The 18,146-nt window shown below is 39.6% G+C and overlaps 1 protein-coding gene across 8 annotated transcripts in view; it reads right to left on the minus strand.

Moving 5' to 3' along the window:
• Window positions 1-11,750: 11,750 nt before the first annotated feature.
• Window positions 11,751-18,146, minus strand: part of DISP1 (dispatched RND transporter family member 1) — an 86,370-nt gene continuing 79,974 nt past the window's right edge. For 4 of the 8 annotated variants that reach the window (XM_090135006.1, XM_090135007.1, XM_090135005.1 and 1 more), the window contains one exon: window positions 11,751-15,471. In XM_090135006.1, the coding sequence (XP_089991132.1) occupies window positions 11,833-15,471 (3,639 nt within the window). In that variant the 3' untranslated portion in view covers window positions 11,751-11,832. The remainder of the gene's footprint in view (window positions 15,472-18,146) is intronic. The other 4 variants (XM_090135001.1, XM_090135002.1, XM_090135003.1 and 1 more) reach the window with 1 other exon arrangement.

Genomic DNA, 18,146 nt, shown 5'->3' on the forward strand with positions numbered 1-18,146 from the left:
TTTGTTTTGTTTTTTGTCTAGTTGGTATTTCTTAATCATTTTTTTCTTCTTTCACTTTTTCAGTGGTAAAATAGAGAAGGTTCAGGAAGAGACAAAAAGAGAAAATGTCAAACAGCCACAAAGAAACCTTGACATCTTCGGTAAAAATGTTGGTGAAATATTTTGAATTAATTAATAAAGTGGTTATACTGTTTGCAAAGGTCTTCAAAATTGTGTTTTCTGCTTTTCTCATATCGTTACTTCCCTGCTTCATAAGCACTAAAATAACACTGAGTGTTACAAAACATTTCAAGATTTTCCCAACTGTATTTGAATAAAATTATGGTCATAACAGTTTCAACAACCTTCTGGGAGGAGGTCTGAGTTTCTGAAGCTGGCCATCATTCAGCCATCAGTCTGAAGACCAAGTGGGTAAGAAGACTCTTAGTTTCTTTAGTTTCTTTCTCCAGCTTCTCTCTTTAAGGACATTTACAGGAGCACAGGACTTACTGTGCCTCTTACTCTTACCCACTATTTCATGCTGAATGGCAAGCAGAACAAAACTAGCACTTGCTACTGCCAGTCTATGGCTAGTTACAGCTAAAGATGGTAATTTATAGGTCTGATGAATAGAGATTCTTTCTTTAATGGCTAAATGTAATATATTTGTTCTTTCTTTTAAAATTTGCTAGTTCAGACACTGATCTTAGATTTTCACTTAAGCCTCAGGCCCCTCGAATATCAAGATTCCTGACAGCTCCATGTGCATTCCAGAACTCTGACTCCACTAATTCTCTCCAGGCTGGTGGAAAGACAAAGTAGAAGAGCAGTCAGTCAGAAAGACACATTTATTTTCATCTCTCATGCATCTGATATCTGAGAAGAGCATCTCAGTGAGGCCCTAAGGGCAACAAGGATTTTGATTTACTCCAGAAACTGTTTTCATAGACATGTTGCTTTCTTGGCAAAATTTATAAGAAATTCTTGAACTATAAAGTCTCAGGGAAAGTTCTGACTTCCTGCCTCACTTGAACAAATACTATTTGCACTGTATTTAATATAACCCCTTACAGCAACAGCACTTATATTTTCCCAATGAAATGTCAGTATGTTTCATATTTAAAAACGTCACTGTTCATACTATCAATACTTATTGTACAAACACAATATTGAATAATTTTTTCAAATCTTCATTAACTTCAGGACCAACAGGAAGAGGAAATGAGGGCAGGAAAAACCTGCAATCACTGTTACGCACTGCCTGTAACATCAGGCACATTGCATCAGTGCACCGTTTTCCTTGTTCATTTCTCTCCAGCTCCAGCAGAACCAGCTCAGAGAACAAAAACTGGATTATATATTTGTCTGAATAATATCTAATATTTCAGCAGCTAATGAAAAATGATCAAAGATACCAGCTGTCGTACTTCAGGAGGATAAACCGATTATCAGCTGAGATCAAGAAAAAATAGCTTCCCCACCCTCATCCCTCAACACTTCAACATAATTACAATGGAAACACAATGAGGACTTAAACGTTTTTTGAGGCAGCCACAACTGGGTGCACTGGAAAGACAATAAGAAAGGAAAATGAGACAACTCATTTGCCTTGAAAATTCCTATAGCGGTAAAGAGTAGAGAGAGCAGCAATCCATATCAAGGTGAAAAAAAAAAAAAATTGGCTTTCCTCTTTAAATACTGGCAGATGAACCACATATGGCTGTTTTCTACAATTCATGTCAATGCACTAATGACTGCCCATTAAGGTACTAGTTATTTCCCAGCATATTGTCTGTGTATCCACCAAGGACCCATAATACAGTTCCAGTCATTTTCTGCACACAGTGTTTAATTCTGACTCTTCTAATTACATGTCCTGTAAGGTCAAACTGACACTGTTAACTCAACTCAAAAGCATTAAAGTCTAGTACTCAACAAGACAGTAATATACTCATTTAGAGGCACATACATGACTCACACTCAGCTCATCTGCCTCTACATACGTCCTTTTTATTCCTGTTCAATCAATACTAAAAAACCTCGGAGTAGCAAGTTTGGTCTTTGCTTTATTTACCAGTCAGAAGAAAGATTTATTCATCTACCACTAATGTAGATTTAACCCGTCATCTGACAATTGGACTTACCTATTTCACACAATTTTTTATATGAATAGTCATGAAAATAGTGAAGATGTAATTTATGAGACTGTGCCTACTCCTGGAGCTGTGTAAACTCTGAATCAGGAGTAGTTAATATGTACATTAATTACCTGGTTCTCTTTACTGCTTGTATCTGTGCCTCTCTGGGTAATACACCTGCCTTCCAGAGCTGATCTTATATTTGTGTGTAAAATCTGGAACACACACAAAGAGCTGTAGAAGCAGTGCAGAACTAAAAAAACTGGAGAACAAATCTACCTGCATTATTTTGCACTTTCTTTTACTGTTGTCCTATCCATAAGGTTGCAGAACTCAAGCAGATACCATGTTATGCCTGGCAGTCTTCCCTTCTGGGGAACATTCTTCTGCGCTTGGGGTAAACATGTTAGTAGAGGAAGGACAGGTGGGAGATTTAGAGGTATGAGAACGAAGTTCACAATTTAAGTACCCAAGTATGAAATGGCTTTCTAGGAAAGCTCTGAAATGTATCCACAGAGTGTTCTGATTCTGGATTCATCTGATAACTTCTAAGAGGTTTTTTTATCAGTCATCAAGAGAATGGGTATGCTGAGGCTGAGTGTTTGGCATGGTCCTAGAAGTGTGCAGCAGCTACAGCCAAACACAGATTAATATTCAACTTCTACTGTTGCTGAAGGTTGATCTATGTATTGATTTTAAAACTAGATCAGTACCTTGAATTGGTACTGAAGAGGCAGAGAGCAGGCTTTAGATTCCCACAATGGACGGAAGCCTGGAGAAGAGGAGCAGGCAGCCACATGCTGCCCCACTGACATCTGTGCATCTGCCTGAAATCCAGCTCTGGATATAACAAAGAAGGGCAGCCCCTCTGGTGGTAATGAATGACTTGGGATACTGCAGACAGATCTGTATATGGAAAGAAAGGCCAAATTTTCATAGAAAGCTGGAAGTAAAAGATGGCATTTTTAGAAACTAATGTAAACCTGAGCTTCCTTAAGTAAAGTATGCTGATGTGTTTCAAAGTTTGAACTGCATAAACACTAGAAGTAAATACTGTAAGAGCAGGATTTTTTTTTTTAACAGCCTCACCTTTATGACCTTATCTAACCTTTTAAAAAAGCCAATTTTCTGCTTGCTTACTTATTCTGTATTTTTATACACACATTTAAATCTATACATATGAAGCTAGAACTTCTCAAGAATTGCTTCCCACTGGAAATTACTCACTTTTCTTCATTCTCGGTTACAAGAAAGGTTACAAGGAAGACTGAATTGGAAATACAGCATTTTAGCACACAAGATTTAAAACTTCTTGATTAATACAAATAGCGCACACAAACAAGCATTACCAGGTGCCTTGGGTGAGTGCTGTCTGCTGCCATAGACTAAACTCCACACCTTTTCCTGTTAAAACCTATGCAAACAAACAAATGGGAACAATAGATTAGCCAACTGAATTAAACTTTCCCGAGTGCTGCAACACGTACTGAGTTTAAAGCATCAGCATAGGGAAGATGAGAGAAGAGCTGGGTTAAAAGCACGGGGAGTACTGTAAGCAGTGATAAGCTACCATGAAATAGGTGACCAGTTATCAAGAAGAGAGGGTTCTCTGTCCTTAAAAGACAATTACTACATAATATTGTATAATATGGCCTCAAACAAAATGCAACATTGACTTTGATGTCTTGTGGTGGCAAGGAGAAACAGAGTGAGTATCACAGGATGTCAATCCCTTCCCCTTTGCCTGGTCAAGTAAAAACATTTATGGAAATTAAGTAGCCCATTTATCAAGCTTGCAATCTCAATGAGGGAAGAAAATCTTTCTTTCTCTGCTTTTTCACTTTTTCCACGTTATTCCACACCGGGTTCAACCCACTGATACATCAGTTAACAAGAAAGAAAAAGACTACAATGCACTATTAGCCAGAAAGACAATGCAGTCCTTCAAAACCTTCTGAGGGAGATGTTCCACATCAGGCACAATTCACTGCTCCTAAAATAGGATCCTGGGCTCCTTGGATTGTCACTGGGAAGAGACAAAAGTGCTTCCAGAAGGTTGCACTTGGATCGGAAGTTTGAAGAAGATGGTGGGAGTACACCTCAGATTGCAACTGCACAGTCAGTAGGCTCCTACTTCACTTTCCTTTTTTTTTTTTTTTTAAACAATTGCAACAGAGGGATTTCAGGCATGACCACACAGCCCAGGATGCACACCACTTTCTCAGTGGCAGCAATGAGCTCTAGGTGCTGGTATCTGCTGCACCTCTACTCAAGCGGTCAGGAGCTCTCTGATTTCACTTATACTGAACCATTTCAGTATGTGGCAAAGCTTCCAAGCTGGGAACCAAATCTCAGTTCAGATAATCAATCACAGATCAGCTGGTATCCTGTGGAGAAGGGATGTCAGAGGTTGAGAACAGTAGTCTTTTGGCACTGCTCCAGTTTGTCTTCCCCATTTCCCTTCCGCTGCAGGAGAGGTTACAAATGATCTGCATCTAGTTGGATACACTGGAGATAAGACTTCAGATCCTCTAAAGAAGAAAACAAACCAACCTGAGAGCTGTGATAGCTCTGAGGAAACCCACATGCATTCAGGAACATCTAAATTAAAAATACAAAGAGGCTGTAGCTTCCTTGCTGTCTGGGCTTCCTAAGGAAGGGTGGACCCATTTCCAGATAGCATGGACTTGGGTGGAGAGAAGGAGGAAGACACTAGCAGCAACAACAACATCTGACCCAAATCTTTGCTCTCCTTATCTTAAAATACAATGCAAAACCTGAGCAAGAGTGAATGCTGAAGACTCCAGCAGGGCTGCACATCAATCAGGCTTTTCAGGCTAAAGTGTATCAAAAACCAGGAATAAGACAACAAATGTTAGATGTCAGGACAATGTCTGAGTTCTGGCACAGCCAGAAGACAAAACAGATTGAAATCCATGGCCTTCAGCTTTACAGTCTCCTGAGAAGCTCGTGCTGCCCCTGCTCCATTCCCAGTCCCCAGGTGGCAGAGGAGGTTACAATGCAAACAATAGCTGAATCGGGGCAAGGTCACTTAAATAAATGGGTCCTTCCAGCTTCCTCTGCTGACACGGGGCTCCAACAAGGCCCTGCGTGAGCAAGGGGGGCTCATCCTGCAGCAAGGGCTTTTGGCAGCAAGGATTTCAGGATACAAGCACCAGGAGGGAGTTGCTTGCAGATGCCCAGAGGGGAGGGGAATAACTCGCAGAGCAGCACTGTGTCAACAGACAAAAGGCAAATGCAGACCTAATATCAGAAAGATAAATGGTTGAGAGTTCTCAGGACTTGGGACTAATCCTTGGGGATTGCACAGCCCAGGGTCCCCTGCTGTGTAGGCCATCACACCTGCTTTGCTGCTGGAGATCAATCACTCTCATGCTCAGAGAACAAAGAGATATAATAGCGGGTCTCATTCAAGGTCTGTTTCTGGGAACCTGTATTTAAAAAGCAGGCACACAACAGAATAATTGCAGCCTCTCCAGACTGGTTGTCCCTCTGCATACAACAACCAGCGCTCGTCCATTAGGATGTTCAGACACTGCAAGGAACCAGAGCTGAGCCGGGAAGAACTGAAAGAGAACGAGGGTGGAAGGAGCCCTGAGAGGTGGGCTGGAAAGGTGCATGCTGGACACAGGGCTGTGTACAGAGACCCACTAGAAATGAAGTATATTACGCTTTTGTTTTACTGTTACAGATGAAGTTGTTATTTTTCTGTCCGTTGTTTCCAGCAGTTTTAATGATAACTGTACATACCTTGAATCATCTGTGTGTGCAGGGCCAGCATTTACACTTTTTTTATTTTAAAGACATCATGAAATACAATCATGAAGTACTAAAAATGGTAAATGAAAACAGAGTTTATGTGTCTCTGTAGTGCTGGACTATTAATAAAAATGCTGAAGTAATGACAACAACTTTAAACGTCAGTTTATAACAATAGGAGTTTAAGACTAGGGAATATTATTCTAGACTTAATATACCTAAAATATACATGAACTTAAACATAAGAGCATAGTATTTCTTTGACAGTGCCAGAACAGAAACAGATCAGGTCACTTTTTACATATAACCTGGGTGAAATGAAAAGCTGGACGATCAGTTTGGAAACCAGTAACAGCTATGAAAATCCAGGCATATATTTGGCACACCAAAAATCCAAGCACCTCCACAAAGCTTCAGTTATACAGTCTCATAAGGGCTTCATAAGATGACTTTATCTGCCTTCTGACTTTTCAAACATCTGTGCTAGTCAGCTTCTTTCTTCAGGGGAAAAACACAAGTACAGATTTCAACCTCCCTCCTCTGTTGCTCATAAAAAGTTAGCATCTGGCAGAAGACAAACAGGCAGACTCATGTTTTGCTCTTAAGATTGGTCCCAGTTTTGAACTGATCATTCAGGAGGCAGTTCAGGCTCCATCCAAAGTCCTGACTAGTGACAGTTGAATCTGCTGCACTAAGATGCCTGTGGACCTGCATAATAGATGCCAAGTGGACTATATCGAAGTTATAGTGCTAGAAACTATTTGGAGGCACTGAGTTACAGGTCTTCTTGAACACGCACCAACATTTATTGCAGGTTCACGAAATTTGCTCTTTTAAACCGCCACTGATGTTAAATGCATAGAAGTTTACAGTTCCCTAATTAAACATCAACAACCTTTTACATGCTATTGTTCGCTACTGAGTTGAATGCTTATGAATCTGAGATCATAAGTTTTTAGTTTCAAATGTGGTTTCCATGTATTTTCAAGATATTTAGTCCCTCTGTATTGTGTAGAAGAGTATTTCAATGCAAATAAGGACTTGAGGCATCAATCTCTCCTCAGCTTAGCTGGACTAGTTGAAGCCTGTAGATCTAAGTAAACTCAGTGCACCTACTGAGCTGTCTCAAATTCTCATGTATCTCTCATTTAACATCTATTAGTTCAAGTTCCATGTTGCTTTTCAGCTGCAATTGATGACAATGCCAGACAGAGCAACATCTGAATGATAGTCTCTCCATTAAGACATTTTCTTTTGGTACGGTATCTTTTCCCAGTACTGTTAAAATTATTACACATCATCAAACTTCTCTGGCACGTGACAAGAGATGTCAGAGGAGAGTTTCTTGAATTCTCATTCTACAGCAGCATGCTGTTCATCTGGGACATATTAAGTGAGGTCCTTACAGAACACAGAAAGCAGCAGAGTTCACCTCTTGGCAAGACACTCTAATCTGAGCATTTTTCAATCTTATGATGCTTTGCTTAATACTTCCTGAATTACTTTTATTTTTTTTTTTTTTACAGTGTTTTTGGGTTGTTTTTTGTTTGTTTTGTTTTTTTTTTGCTGTTTGTGTGAAGATAATGTTAAACAAAGAAGGTAAGAATGACCCACTACTTGTCATTTACGTTACAAAGTTCATGCTTTGGAACAGGGACTCAATGCTGCCTTTTTGAAGATTATGTATTTCAGTGCTATACCAAATAAAACCCCCAAGTCATGCAGCTACAAACTGATGTAAGTATTCAAAGTAGTGGCAATGTAACATTGTACTCATTATTTCTGCCCTATTTAGTGGCAAAATACTGCTGTGAACTGTTAGAAAACTGACGCGTTGTGTTCTCCAAATGGAATTATGCATCTCAAATGAGAAAGGATCAGAAACTATGCTACACAAGTTGTATTTCAAGAAGTCTAGAAAAATGTGAGCAAGAGAAGAGGAAGACCTGCTTCTAAATGAAGTTTTATAGCTACAAGAAATACATGGAAAATTACTTACCTTCAGTGTATTTTAATGTCAAAAAGAGCTACGTTTGACACATAACAAATTCAGTACTATGTCAGGAAAAAATTAAGCTACAAGGGCATCCAAGAAAAGGCAATAAATAAAAAAAAATTACTGTCTTAAGGATTTTGAACTCTACCTCTTCATGCTCACTGCAGCCACAGCTGCCCTTGACCTTCACATTCTCCACCAGTCTCCCCTTGTTGGTGAGAATGAGGTTCAGCACAGCACCTCTCCTCAATGGCTCCTCTGTCACCTGGATGAGAAAGTTATCATCAACAGAGGGAATTTATCATCAACCGGCATATTACTGGCAGAAGTGAAATTTAATACAGCTTGCCAGCATGTGGAAAAAATTTAAGGTCCAATTCAATGAAGTCAGTGTGAATTTGGTCTGAATCAGCCATCTGCTACCTATATTAAGCAGCATAATATTGTCTATATAAAGAAATTCTATTTTAATCACGTTTGACATTTCTTACAGTGCTACAACTTTGTCATTTGTCAACTTGCATATTTAGATCTCTCTCAAAATGATTGCTAATACTCCATATGACAAAATTAGAGGTGTTCCTAATCCAAAGCATTTTAAAGGAATACTTCTACATCAATTAATAAAGAACAAATAAAAGCAATTGCGGATTATTGTAAAATTATGGATATTAATTTTCTTAAAAAACACAATGATATAATAACTTTAAAATTCCCTTATATTAGTATAGAAGCTTCCAACCCATCTACAAACACTTTGTAGGAGGTTTCTGCATTCACAGTGATTATATATTAAGCATGGTGTTATATTTTGAAGGGCTTACTTTAAATTATCATACCATTTTAGTTTAAAACCAAAAAAACTAATCAGTCTATTACTCACATTACAAATATGACTGTAATTTGAAATACAGAGCCTATGGGCAACACAGACAACTGAGGTGTCTAATATGTAAAGTAGCTTCCTGAGGTATCAGGTTCAAGATGCAAGTCCTGCTCCCAAGAAGATTCTCATTCAAGGCATTCATTCTTAAAGAAAAGATACAACTAACTTCAGAGACACCAGCAGATTATTATCCTCCTACATGAAGTCTTTCTTTCTTCTCTTCAAATCAAATAGATGTTACTTGGAAGACTCACTGCAGGAGCAAGTTACAGCAAAGCCTTCCCACTGTCAGTCTTTCCTGTAGTCTTCATGTACTAAGCCATGCATCATCACCGCCACAACAATTAGTGAATACCCTGCCCAATTCAGTAGAGTATTGATGTTCATCAGCTTCCCATGGGACATGGCAATCTTTGGCAACTCTTACAAAGGCATGTCTTAGTAGGATACAGTAGTCATTGCTTAGATTTCACAGAGTAGAACAGGATCCCAACCTCTGCTTGTTTGCACCTACAAGCCTATAATAACTTAATATTTCTTTTTCTCTCATGGGTTTTCTAGAGACAGAGTAATGCCTATAGCCTCATTAGCTTTCAACTGTCACTGCAACCAGCCTGTATTCTCTTCTACTCTCCAGGAGTCTCGTGTTGAATGGAATTCTGAAATCTGCGCATTAATTGACAGAGACAATGCCCACACACACATTAATATTAAACTTACTCTCTTTCAATGATTGCTCCTTGTCCAGCTATGTGATTCAGAAAGAATAAAGAGGTTAGCAGGGGGGCAATGGCAAAGTCACATACAACAGCAATAGTGTTTGCTAGCCCATTTCAGTCTTTTCTAAGAGTACACTGCACTACAACTCCTCATCTGCCCATATTTTTTTTACTACATCAGCCCTTAAGAACTTAAAAAATATGAAAATATAAAGCAAGTCTTCATCGCTTACCTCACCATTATTTAATAGCATTTATTAGTAGAAGCAGTAAGGAGTTTCCTTATGCAGTATGCAGTTATGGAAACTGGCTCAGAATAAGTCTCAATTTTGAGCTAACCAGCTCAAAACATCCTATGTTCCGCAGATGTGTTCACTAGGATCCCTCTAAGGCCCATGTCTTAGAGGCACAGCCATGAGTGACAGCTGATATGACAGGCATTATGCAAGTGTTACGTGCTGCTTTGGCAAAGCCTCACTGGAGGTCAACTAAACTATCAAAACATCATTTTTATTTCAGGCTTACTGTTGTCTAACAGATTTATTCCCTAGCATGTTACATACATCCCTCACAGAAATTGTGTTCAGTCAGGTGCAATGGTTAGGAAGAAAGTTGGATAATAACACATGGCAATGGTCCAATTTATTTCTTAACCCTTTTATTTTCTTTAGATTGTCTAGCACTGCATGTCTTAACTCTTTATAATTAATAGCCTTTACAGTGCACAGAAAATCCTTGAGTTGCTTTCATTACAAATGTTTAGAAGGAATCTGGCTCTAAATTGAGTTATGGGTTTTAAAGGACCTAAGAATGAGTTTTATTTTATACCTAGGCTGCTACTCTACTTAAAAGTAACCATGTAAAATCATATTAGCTTCTTCAGTTGAGTTCAGACTCCTACTTGTCACTGGGATATACAAGCACTATCATGGTTACTCCCAGAGAAACCAAAATGGTTTACTATACAATACTCATCTTCTACATCCCTTCAATATGAACATAAGAACAGAAAATGACACGCTTTTCCTCCAGTGATTCCTCCAAGTATATGATTTCACATCAGTCTATGAAATCGATCTTCTGTTAACTACGCCAAATAAATCAACACCATCAGCATAATAAACTACTATCTATAGAGAGATTTGGCATTATGGTACCTACCAATTATGACATACTACACAGTTCCAGCTCTCAAATCCACTTTCTCTGATGCATGAGACCAGCAAGTGTCTCCATAACCAAATCATATCTGTCATTTGACTAAATGCTGCAGTTACACAAATACAGCATCTGAAATCCAGTTTCTCAGTCATAGGGTTTAGGACAATATTTGTACTTACACCTTAGAACTTTTCTGGGTAAGCAAAACACAGAGAATTGTATTTCCATTTATGCCTTTGAGCCTTCTAAATTGACTTCATCTGATCCTACAAGCAGTAAGAACACATGCATTCCCTATGCCTTTCTCTATGATAGTGTTACTTCTCATTTCCATACTATGCTGGGAAAAGTGCAGTATTGCACAGCTCTTTATGGCCGATTTTATATACATCATATTCACAAATTATACCTTTCTTGTCATCACTGAGAAGCAAATAACATCTGCATACTATTGTTTCCCCTTGTATTCTCCAGCATTTAATGCTAAGTCTATACAGTAACTGCCAGAAAGGGCAATTTAAAACATTTTACTACACTACATACATAGATTCGTAACAATGACAGCACAAGTGCTACTAACCTCCACAACAGCATTTCCTTTTTGTTAGGATTTTGTTAGGATTAATAGTTGAAAATACTCCCCAAGCACACTACACTCTCTGCTCTTCCAGACAACACTTAATTAACAGTTACAGTCCTCCCACTGTTTTGAGGCACACACCATTTTCAGAACAGAAGCCTGCTGTGTGGATAAAGGGAAATGATGCACTCAGAAAACGTGGTGGCAAACACACTTACCCCAGACACTGTCAATTCCACAAACCCTGGCTTCAGAAAATGGAGCGTTTCTTTGCAATGCTTTATTTCTGAAGATGATTTATACTGAAAATTCAAGCTCCAGTGCCCTAGGGCAAAAGTTAAATTAAGCATAATCCAGTTTATGAGCTACAGCAAGAAAAAAAAAAAAAAAATCAACCAAAAACATTCTGGACAACATCTGGTTTTACTATGTGTAATAGCTTTATGAAATGTATAAATATTACCCTTCTATAAAATACCCTTCTCATTCTAAAATGCAATTACAATTCATATTTATTCAGGACTTTCTTGTTTAGTGTCTTAAACATACTTCTAAAAAAAAAAAAGACACAGGATGGCCAAATTAAAGATTTATTATAGCGTTTTTATTAACAAACTTTCATTGGAAAGTTCTGGGCGCATTAACATAGGAGGCACATTGGCTTCGATGTTTGGCATTTGACAGTCAACAGAATTGCACTTCACTGCGACAGCTGTGCTACAACAGTGTGAGTTTTCATGGCAACCCTCACAGTGAGCCTCTCCTGCTGACCTATTCAGCAGGTGGTTTTTAGCAGCTTGGTCACCCCTCAAAACCTGGTCATTCTGCAAAGAACACTGATCTATCTTGCTCTCGGCTTTCTTTTTCTGCTTTGATATAGAGGCTTTCTTGCTTTCAACCCCATTGGCTTCTGTGCCACCCTTTCCATCACACTTGTCTGCCTTCTGACAGTGTCCCTTTTGGTTGTTAGATATGCTGTTCTCACACTCAGAGCAATGCACGATTAGAGGCCCTACATTTCGGCACAGAAATTGTGAGGAGCTCATCACCTTTGGAACCGTTCTTATGTTTTCCTCTGGGTTTTGGTGAGCATCTGTCCTGTTTACTCTTTGATGTGCCTGAAACTGTTGCACTGACTGGAGGAAAATATTTTTTGGCAGCGAGTTCTGTGTCATCGTTCTTTTGAGCCTTCCTTGAAGGCAGCTGCAGTGGAGGACATGCTGGACAGGATGCACATAACCTTCAGTAGTTTGCTGTAAAGTATTTATGGGAGTCACAGAGCTTTGGATCTGCACGGCCCCAGGTGAAGGAGAACACTGGTAACAGAAGGGATCGCTTAGCTGTTGACATGAGTGTGGGCTCCACTTTACTGTTACCTGCTTATATGGATCCGGGCAACTGCACTGCCTGTTCTGAGAGAAGAGTGGGCACAGAGCATGTTGGTCAATAGATGACTGTAGCACAGCTGAACTAGCAACATTTTTAATGCTTTTGCTCACTTCGCTATTATACACTGAATGCATAGGCATACATGTGTTCTGGGGCCTGCTGCTGAAGAGTTCCGAGCAGATGTGAGTTTCTTCATAAGTCACTTTCTCTGCAGGGTTACAGATACCTGCTTGTGACGCCAGTGGCTCCAGCTCATAGTGCTCATGCTCCATTTCTGGCTTCTGACCTCTGGAGTCCAGCTGGTATTTGCTAATGGGATGCGATTTATTTTGACCTCTTCCCCCCTGGGCTCCTGAAAAGGTCTGAGAAAAGGCATTACACCGCAGTTTTTTTGGTAGCGGGATCTGGCCACAAGTGCCCTGGGGTCCAAGGCATCGGCACATGCACTGAAAGAAGAATGTTGCAAAAGCCCAACTAATGCACATTATTAGCATCATGAAAGTGCCAAGCTGCGTGTATGCCAACACTGTAGAGGGCATCATCATTGCTCCAGCTACAAACGTTGTCAATGCAGCCATCGCAATAGCAGAACCCATTCGGCTTAGAGAAAAAATCACTTTCCCCTCTCGGTCAGGATCAGGGGCTAAGCGATAAGCTACTCCATAATGAACAGCAAAGTCTACAGACAAGCCGACAGCCACAGAAATAGTGACAGATTCTAATACATTTAGCTCCCATCCAAGAAGAACCAGAGAACCTACAGTGACAAAAATAGTTCCAGCGATTGAAACTATTGCGTAAAGGCTTATAATAATGTTCCAAGTCGTAAGAAGCATTACACTAAATGCAACAGCAACCGAAAGACCCATGGCAATCAGAGTACCATCAGAAAGACTGTCCTGCAGATCATAAAATTCTAAATTACTCACAAACCAACCATTGCTAAGACCTTCAGGAGCTGAACTAAGCTCACTTGAAATCCATGAGTCCACCTCTTTGTAGAACTGATGCATTTTCTCATAAGCCAGTGTGAAGAGGTAGGTGCTTTGGAACTCCAGCACCACTGCCCTGATAGTGTCATTCAGGTCAAAGCGAGGCCCTGGAGTTTTGCTATCCAAATGGTACCCTGTGCTTCTTTCTAGCTCCATTATAGCTCTCTTGATACATAACTCAAAGACTTCTTGTTTGTACGGAAAGCTCCAGTGGCTGCAGCAGGGGTAAAGAGATGGCTCATCACAGTCCTGGTTTTCCATCCACTGCTTAAATGTTTCAATAAAGCAGCTTGTGAAGTCTTGTTCTTCAGTCTGATAAAAGAATGTTTGATTTCTTAGCTTCTGACAGAAGCGTAAAATCCAAACCTGTGAAGCTGGGCTAGCGATATTAAAACTGCTATCTAGTTGCAGCTTCCCTTTACTTTTAGGATTTAAAGGGTCACCATTATCTTCAGGCGTGACACCCCAGATTACCGTAATTGGCATGTGGAGCTCCTCTCCGTGGTGGACACGTTCAAACATGAAAAGCTTTTTGTATTCTGCATCGTATCGTTCAAAGGGATGAGAAGACCTAAATACCTGAAACTCAGAGAGCTCCAATGATGGCAATTTCATCTTTGGATTTATACACACAATATATGCTCCCCCAATTGTTAAGGCAAGGAACCAGAAAAGCCAAATATAACGAAATTTGATAACAATGCATGGCAAAACTTTTTCAAAAAATATCCTGGATGCTTCTGAGACTGCAAAAATAACCTTGTGGAACATTTGGCACAACACAGTCCAGCAGTTTTTGTTGTTGTATACCCTCTGCTGAGGTTTTTTAAAGCAACTGAAAATATTGAGAAGATAACGTTCATGTAACACAACTACAGCAGGTAGCCAAGTAACCATCAAAACATAATTTACCAAGATGGCAGTGCCAGCATAGACACCAAAACATCTGATTGCTGTGATATTGCTGACATAATTAGCATAAAAGGCAGCAGCGGTGGTAAAACTGGTGACAAACATGGAAAGAGCAGCATGCTGCAACGTGATGCTCACTGTCTCAGAAGTTCCAGCGTGAGGTTTATCAAATTTTGTGTAGTTCCAAACGTCACATAAGACAAAAGCATCATCTGCTCCGATCCCAACAAGAATAATTAATGCAGTGAGATTCATGAATGGAAAGAACTCAAAATTAAATACTACTCGATACAGAAAATAAGAAACAATCAAGGAGCTAATTATTGCAAACATAGTCATCAGCGTGATAAACATGGACTTCGTGTACACACACATAACTAATAGAACAATTACAATGGCTATGGCAGGATACACAGTATCCATCAACAGGTAATCTTGAAACAAACTATGTTTTATTCCAAACTCAATTCCTGTGACGGTTGTCACACCATCTGAAGAGTTCCAGTTCTCAAAGTTATCAAGGTAAATACTCATCATGCTTTCTCCCTTCTCAGTTGGAGAGAAGAGCATGCTATATTTTAAAGCTGGTAAGACATAGTCAGCTGTCTTTGGGCTTAGAAAATCCTTGTCCACTAGATAGTGAAGGATCTGGTAAACAGCATTGTACTTGGTACATTTGCGAGGCACATTTGTACACTTGAGTTGGTCCTTCCTTTTGGCATTCATATCCCAGCAGTCTGGCCCCAGGGTTCCATTGTAATAGTATTTGGCACACGTGCGAAGCAGCTTTAGGGTGTGAGAGACGTCTCGTTCTACAATTTTTTGACATGATGACCTGTTGTTTAGGATGGCAATATAGTTGCCCAGTGTCCAGCTGGGACAGCAAGAAGCAGCAGTGGCTCTCTGGCAGAGATCACCAAACTGGGAATGGGATCTGATCTGTATAAAGACAGGCAGGGCAAAAATCCATTTTAAAGTAATAATGTGATTAGAAACATTCACACACAAATCCTGAGGTGATAAAAATTCAGCTTATGATTTTTTTTGTTATCATTTACAAATTCCTCTTTCTTTGCATGTTGTTTTTGATCAGCATCCTCTTACACAAACCAGACTAACCCAGCAGTAACTTAGCAGCCTGACCTGTCAAAGAAGGATAGAACTAGCAGAAGCGTTTAGACTACTGTACTTCTATTGTTAATGTTCTATTATTTGAAGATGATTGACTTTTTTTTTTTTTTTTAACAGACTGAGGACTAATTCTCTTCTATTATCTCATGCTACAGTCCTGAAAACATCCTATACATCAGTGAAGTTCCATTCTGCTTTGAATCACATACTGAAGGTATGTGAGAGAGGCAGGGACTTACATCCAGAAAGAACCAACGTGACATTTTTTACAATGACTTCCACCATTTGACCTCTCTTCTACAATCCTCACTTCACAAGTTTTTTCTTGCTCTGCAGCTGACATGTTTCCTCTCAAACAAGTCAGTCTGCTACACGTCCTGAGTGATACATGGATTTCCAAGGCACAGAATAATGCATCTGTGGCATAAAGCCCCATACAATTAGCCATGTTGCACAGAGATGGCAGTTGTGTCTCTGAATGCTGCACCCACTGTGGGAAGAAGCCCCAAGGCTCAGCACAGGAGCGAAGGAGCAGAGGAAGACGCAGCAGCAGTAAAGCTAGAGGAGTTACAGGGACAAGCAGGCACCACATGCAGACACAGCAGAGAGATCCCAGAATGGAGAACCTCTGTGTCAGCTCAAGTGAATGCACTAAGCCTAGGAACTACTATCAGAGCTTCACGAAAATGATAGCAATTTTAGCATTTTGGTTAAGAATTCCGTTGATAAATGAGCACTACTCCCCTACACAGACACTCTTCTTTCACTTTAAGAATATTTCAGATTTACTTGAAACCACTAAAGTGTAGGACTTCGCTAAATAAGCACAAGGCTCTCTAAGGCGAAATGAAGGCATCTTTAAAGTAGAATTGAAACTGCTAAGTAACAAGATTGTATCATGGAAATTTTCTCATCTTGGCAAAACTCCATCTTGACATGGCACAGAAAACTTAAGTCTTAAAAATTTCATGTCTGCTTCTACACTGGCTTGTATGTGATGATTCACAGAATCACAGAATGGCCAGGGTTGGAAGGGACCTCAAGCATCATGAATCTCCAACCCCCCTGCCACATGCAGGGCCACCAACCTCCTCATTTAATGCGAGACCAGGCTGCCCAGGGCCCCATCCAATCTGGCCTTGAACACTTCCAGGAATGGGGCATCCACAGCCTCTCTGGGCAGCTGCTCCATTACCTCACCACTCTCTCTGTAAAGAATTTCCCCCTGACATCCAATTGATTGAGAATGAACTCTTCAAATATTTAGATACATGTATAATTTCAGTCTTAATCAGGTTGCATATGATGCATATTAATAAAAGTCACTAAATTTATGTGGTCAAGAGTTTATAGGATTGAGACCGGAAATCATTATCCATGTATATTTCAGATCACCTAAATTTAAAACACATTACTTTGCTTTTCTAGCAAAACTGCATGGGTTTATTATTAGCAACCATTCATAATGCAGACAAAACCCTGCACTTGGGAATTCTCAGGACAGTTATAAAAACTTTAACATGGACTTAATTTTGTCAACCAGTTTCTGAACAATAACAAACTGGCATTCCAAAAAAACAGGATAATTCACATTTGATTGTTTCCAGATAGAAACACTTACACATGCAAACTCAGGAAAAACTGAACAACCTTCTAAACAAAAGGAAGCACTGGAATAGCATATCTGTATTTTTTGTGGCATGCCTCCAAGTTTATCTTACGAGGACATAATAGACAAACCCTTGGGTCAAGAAGGCAAACCAGGAGGAAAGGACTGTATTGTCTTCTCTGCATATTCACATCAAAATGGGACAACGAAGTTTATATGCTGTTCTTCAACACTTGCTGCAGGCCATAAACATTTACTTGTAAAGTAACTGTTGCCAAAGATAAAAGTAATATGAGCTAGCAGCTGGAAATTAGAAATTAAAATTCAAAATTTAGCTTGGGATAGCTTATTAAAATACTGTGTAAAATGTTAATATGTTGTAGCATTGGGCTTTGTTAGTGATCCAAAGGTATCACAAAGGCCATTTTGCTGTTGCCAAACTCAGTCTGCTGCTGGCAAGATTTCCATTTACTTTGGAACAACAGAAGAAACCAAGCAGTGCACATGCTCTATTCCACAGGCAGACCTGCCCAAATGGATATACGCAGTGACAAAAAACACAACTATAAGTTTTTTGGGAAGCAGTCTGAGGAGATTGTTTACAGACTTTGAAATTTATAAAATAAATGTTTATGGTTTATAGGAAAAACATCCTGCAATTGCCAGGTGAAAGAAAGGGCTTTTTTTTGTCTCATCCAAGTAGTTAAAAATCAGAACACCTTCTACAGCTATTTTGTATATAATACTTCCATGAACATTGTAGGACTAGCACATGCAGAACAGCTGTAAGATGGAGCCCGTGAGTGTCAGAAAAATATACAGTTAAAGTAGTTACATGCAGATGGGAACATGATTAACACAGGGGATATACTGT

The sequence above is a fragment of the Phasianus colchicus genome, chromosome 2, assembly GCF_987193195.1.
Source record: "Phasianus colchicus chromosome 2, bPhaCol1.hap1.1, whole genome shotgun sequence".
NCBI classification, from domain to species: domain Eukaryota; kingdom Metazoa; phylum Chordata; class Aves; order Galliformes; family Phasianidae; genus Phasianus; species Phasianus colchicus.